Below are 6,256 nucleotides of genomic sequence, written 5' to 3' on the forward strand. Positions count from 1 at the left end.
AGATTACTGTGTTGATCACCTCCGTAAGTTTTTCATTTTGAGTCAGGAACTACTACTTTATATGATTTATTTGTGAATATTTTGTGCTTAACATAATCTCTGTTGCAAACTTACAACAGTAAGGATTTATGGAAAATGTAGGAACACATTGAAACCATGGATACACAACCAAGTTTTGGATGACTCTGACTCATGGCAAAATGTGGAGGTTGGAGGCTTGACAGCTTTTAAAGCTGCATAGTTAATCTTATGTGGTAGATATGATAAGACACAATGTAGGTGCAGGCACAAACGTTTCACAGTTCTTCATTCGACTCCACAGCAGATAACCCCTATGTATTCTCTTGTTGACCCCAACGACATCATCGATAATGATTTTGGGCATGGTATCATTTAAATTGGATCATGAATCAATGGAAATGTGTTGTCTGGTTTGCTGAATCACATTTCTCACTATGCTATAACTCTCTCCCTCGCTTTGACAGATTTGGGTCTGTAGTTCGTATGATAATATCTTATAATTTCCAGTTCTTGGATAGAATGTCAAACTTGACCATATTTCCTCAGATGAAATCAAAACAATGGACTACACTGTGGTTAGTATTGACCTGGCAGCTACTATTTTTAGGGTTCCATACCTGAATCAGTAAAAACAGATAGCATCACTGTGCAGCTTACGTTACAAATTTCAATACTTGCAAACTCACTCATCAAAATCTGTAGATGAACTATCCATATACATAATTAAGTTTGTACAGATCCCTCAGAGTGAAAGTCCTTCTCGGATTTGTCCATTCCTTCTTTTTTTCTTCTTCTTCTCCTTCTAATTGGTTGCAGAATAACCACTTTTCACTGTACATGTAAACTATGATTGTCACAAAAACCCACCAGCATCCATTCTATAAGCAAAGAACAGAATGATTACCTCCATGCCAACCAGCATGGATTCTGTAAACAATGGTCTGTGAAACCAACTCATACTTTTTTCATGACACCCTTAAAGAAATGGCTTAAGGCAATCAAATGAATATGTTATTTAACTTCCTGGCAGAATAAAACTATGTGTCGGATCGAAACTTGAACTTGAGGCCTTTGCCTTTCGCGGACAAGTGCTCTACTGACTGAGCTATCCAAGCACGGCTCACAACTTGTCCTCACAGCTCTTCTTCCAACAGGAAGTTTCACATCAGTGCACACACTGCTGAAGAGTGAAAATTTTATATTATTTTAGGCTTACTTCTATATAACACTTGATTTGGTACCATGCCAATGTTTGTTATCAAAAGTACATTCAAACAGGATATCAAGCATAGATGCCCACATTTGCCGAGAGGCAATATTTTAGAACTAGCAAATTTTTGACATGCTGTAATTGATTCCAATAGTCTGAAAATGTGTTGCGTCCCAAGAAATAAATTTGACAAGAAGTACATAAAACTTACTGTATCTCAAAAGATAGTTCTATCTTTAGTAGTTTTAAGATGGATTACTTTAGTAAAAGAACAGTAGGCCTACATATATTTCAATAGTATGTGTGAAATACATTATTTAATGTTAGTAATACCACCTTTTTTATTCAAGAATATGAAACTATGTCCTCAAATGACTGAATCCAGAATATTCAAGGTGTTATGAAAGGAAGCTAAAAAAACAGCAACAAAAAGTTTATTCATACTCCAATAGTGTTAGTTTGAAACTGAAAATTAAAAATCTGATATAGGAAAAAAATGTGAGCATGATGAGAAAATCCTCTGGATATCAACAAAAATGTGACATTAATATCCTTTACAAAGGGGAAACAGGAGACGTACTATAAAAAAAAGACTTATTCAACCTTAACGCCATCTATAACACTTCATTTGCTTATAAAACTTTATATCTGTTCACATTAATAATTTTATTGCATTACAGCATTAACTGCAGTTGATCAAAATGTATTGTGATATCTACAAAGGTTTTGGGTTGGTTACATAAAGTATAGTACAGGGTCAATATACAACCAGGTTAGAAACCTTCCAAAACCATCTTCAAACTGGCCAGCAGAACCACCTTTTAACAGCACCTTGTTGTCTGAGTTTGTCACATTACTGTGCAGCATGCCTACAGCAATGAAGAATTCGTGGCTTTGTGACTGCATGTGGCACCACGTTGCACCCAACGACTTTGAGAAGGTTCTCTTACAGAAGAGCACTTTTTTTTTTAACCCTTATAGTTTCAAACTTTTTTCTCCCTCTTCTAATGCACAAAATGTATTTGGCATTAATTATGGATGTAAAGAACTACAATATAGCATGGCTGTATTTTTCCACATGTACTATAAAAAGGCTGTAATGTAAGACGGAACACAGACTCAGTTCATCTTGGTTTTTCTTTTCCCACACACAACTCGTAAATTAGTGGTGTGATTTCATTGTGCACCATAGGGAGGGAGTGTCCTTAGGGGATGGATGACTAGTATATATACTGCCGTCATATTTATGTGTAGGGAATGGATGACAGAATATGTGCACCACCATGTTAGACTGGCTTCTTTTTGGAACTCAGTAAGGGGTGAACAAGGAAGTTACAGAAGAAAATTGAAGATGTTATTTCAGCACAATTCTGTAAAGCTTTGTATCCACCTTTATAATAGATCAGCATCAAACACACACCACAGACTTAGCATATTTTCCTACAAACAGGATGACAACTAAGAAAACAAATGATTTATCAGGTGTACACAATAAACTTACCACAGTGGTGAAGAAGTTGAGACTAAGAATTCTATATAGCATAGTTACAGTCTGTTAAGTTGGGAAAAATACCTCATATTAGGCTACAAAAGTCACCTAAGCTACAGTGCATCCTTTGCGAGCTTCTTTCTCAATTATTTTTTAGGAGAAAAAGGAGAGAAATGGATCAACAATAGCAGGTCTGTTGCTTATCTTCAGTTTTGTTTACTAACATTCCTACTGCACACTTCAATCTTTCAGGAAATATAGTGTGACTCACTGACTGCCTCCAAAGGAAACTCAAGGATTGGACTACCAAATCAGGACAGGATTTTAGTGCCTGGGCTGAGATACCATGATAGTCCTAAGAGTTAGTAGTATAGTAATTTTTGTGATCACTCTTAACACAACTATGGTAGACCTATGGAAATAAATAATGATAACAAGGAATCTACAATCAATGAAACAACACAAAATCAATATGTGAATAACATTTCTTTTAACAAAACAAAAACTGATATCAGTAATGATAAAAATGCAAGTCTTTCAGAAGAGAAGAATGTTGTGATAAGGCATTTTTATTCCAGGGATCAACCAATGCTCCACCAAAATAGACACTGAAATTAAAACTCAGGGTCACAGATTATCATACAGTGTTAATGTGCTGTGTTCAAGAACGAAAGTAGATCTTTTGTCATTTTTTGTCGAAGAATCAAGACCCGATGCTTTATGTAAGCTACCTGTAAGCACAGTTTGACTGGGGCAGAAGGTGAGCAGTAACTTGTAACAGCATATTATGCACTATTTCATTGCCATAGTAATTATTGCCAGCCATTATGAAAACACTGTTCTGGTTGCATGAATGTGTTAATGCTTATGTAATATCTTAGGATCACTACATCATGTGAAAGATTGGAGCACTGTAAGCCTGTATTCATCTGGTTACAACTCATGACCATCTTCCGTCAGTATTTGTTTTTTTGTCTCATCAGTGTAAAAGAAAACAGAAGACGATGCGGCCATTAACATACAGGGTACACCAAAAAGAATCCTCCGATTTGGCACATCTATATTTCTCAAACAAACATACATATACAATGAATTTTGTTTTTTGATAAATGGGAAACTCAAAAAGTTTTTTTTTCATCCCTTTTCATAGGTGTTCAGTAGCCCCCCCCCCCCCCCCCCCTTGAGATGCACAGCATATGTCAATGTGGCATTCAAATTGTTTCCACATTGCAGCGAGCATGTCTTGAATTACAGCTTTCACAGCTGCTGTTATGTGACGTCTCAGTTCATTCACTGTTGTTGGTAACAGTGGCACATAAACAGAGTCTTTTATAAACCCCTACAAGAAATAATCACATACAGTCAGGTACAGTGACCTTGGACACCAGTAATGTAAGGCTGAATCATTTGGTCCAGTGTTCGGTAATCGTTCGATTTAAAAATTGCCGGTGCCCCAACAGTGACAAAAGTAATTTCTCAAGCATATCAAGGTACGTGCTTCCTGTGACAATGTTCTTGGCAAAGAAAAATGGACCATACACCTTTCCCAAGAAACTGCACAAAAAAACATTAAATTTTGGAGAGTCAAAACAGGAACCATGTAAAATTCAAGAGTTTGTTCTTTACAACAGTATATTGTTCACACACATATCTCAAACAACATAATAGTTATGATTTTTTTTTTTTTAAATCTGATGATTCTTTTTGATACACCTTGTATAATGACGACACCCACAACAAGAGGAACGCTAAATACCAAGCTATTACCAGTGTATCCATTGGTTGCTCTAAAAATTATCAACAGACAGTCATTTTTCTCTCATTCTATTTGCAAGTTGAATGGGAAAAAAATTACTAGTGATGGTACAGGGCACCCTCCATCATGTACCATATGGTGGTTTGTGGAGTATCTATATAGATGTGTTCCTATTAAATTGTTCATGTGTAAAAATGCAGAAATGCCTGCTGAAATGCATTATCATAACTTTATTTTTCTTAAAGTAATAGGATGTGTCTCCGGTACAAAAATTTTTGGTTTGTAACTATACATTATGAGATGAATAAACTGCAGTCTACATTCTAGAAGTATCAACACACTGCCTCAAGAACTGCAATGTCTATGACTACCATTATTCAAAAGGAAAATTGTAATGGGTTTGAAACAGCACTCATTACACTCCAGTGGAGAATTTTTCAACAGTGATCAAACTGATTGGGCAAAATAATAATTTTCATCTATTATATGTATGTTATTATTGTAAACAATTTTCTTAACATGTTATACAAAAAGTCGCTGACAGGGCAAATCTATATAGCCTATTCTGATGCAGTCTGTCCAGCCATAACGGATAAATGAGGCATATCTAACTATAAGGTTTGGCAAAATTGATGTCTGCTGGTGAAGTTTGCTTTGTCTATGTAAGTAACTCTAGTGGATCCAAAATGTTTCCAGGTATTATAAGCAAAAACACAGAATCTTGTGACTACAATAATGATGAGTCACAATTAGAATCAAATAATTTGCAGGGATATTAAATGGTATGTTCACACTGGGTCAATCGCAGGTAAAGCAAACGAAACCATGAATTGTGACGAAAATGTTGAAAATCTAAATTGGCAGACGCTTGTACATCGGTAACTACCCAGTTAAAGTCTGCTCACAAAAAAACTTTCAAGAACTGTTACGAAACGAGGACTCTACGTACAATGGCTAACGGGAAGTACCACCCACTGGCATTACAGTGGGATGCCAAGTATGGAAATAGATATATATTTTGCCGTGGTAACAGTCCTGTTGTTGGATGTAGCATCTATCAAACTTGAGTACAATACAATGTCATAAACTACTTTTGTGGTGAATTTACGGTGGCATTTGAGCTTTACAGTTACCTTGTTTAGGAGTTGGCAATCGAGTTTTTGGAGTTTCTCTTGGCAATTCACGCTCAACATTTCTGACAAATCTTTCAATAGAAATAAACGAGCTAGTTTTTTTATTTAATCATTTATTTATCACAAAATGTTAGTTCGAAACTACTCATAGCTCCAATCCATCGTAAACACTAAACTAGTAAACTACGCTTCTCAAAGATAATATTACTGCAAAGTCTACGGCCACTTTCCTGTCGCTTCAAACACCCAAATTTACTCCAAACTTCTTTAGTAATCCGTGTGAATACTAGATACGAGCGTTCAGGAGAACCCTTCTACACAATAAAAAAAAAAAAGAATGTGACAAGATCAGAAAACGGAAAGAAAGGTGATAAGTCCTATAACGATAGGAACTTCATTCTAAAAACAATATTGTAACATTTGCTCAGTTACTGGCTTTGTGCCCTTTACGTTGAGTAGCAATATTACATGATTCCCCTTCAGTGTTAGATAACTATAGAATCGTTATTCAGAATCAGAGAGTAAGCAAAGCACATTTTGCAATCACAAAAATTTTTCCATAGATAACGATAGAAATCGGTAGTCATGTGTTTTCTACCCGGCTGAAAAGAATTAAAATGAGTAGTACGAGGAATGTTGTTTTGAAA

General features: G+C 35.7%; 1 protein-coding gene across 1 annotated transcript in view; it reads right to left on the bottom strand.

Annotated features, from left to right (window-relative positions):
• LOC126277914 (COMM domain-containing protein 8-like) overlaps positions 1 to 5,918 on the bottom strand; it is a 63,339-nt gene extending 57,421 nt beyond the window's left edge. The window contains exon 1 of the mRNA XM_049977482.1: positions 5,610 to 5,918. Coding sequence (XP_049833439.1) covers positions 5,610 to 5,669 — 60 coding nt within the window. The 5' untranslated portion in view covers positions 5,670 to 5,918. The remainder of the gene's footprint in view (positions 1 to 5,609) is intronic.
• Between the last annotated feature and the right edge of the window lie 338 nt (positions 5,919 to 6,256).

Source organism: Schistocerca gregaria, chromosome 6 (assembly GCF_023897955.1).
Source record: "Schistocerca gregaria isolate iqSchGreg1 chromosome 6, iqSchGreg1.2, whole genome shotgun sequence".
Classification (NCBI taxonomy): domain Eukaryota; kingdom Metazoa; phylum Arthropoda; class Insecta; order Orthoptera; family Acrididae; genus Schistocerca; species Schistocerca gregaria.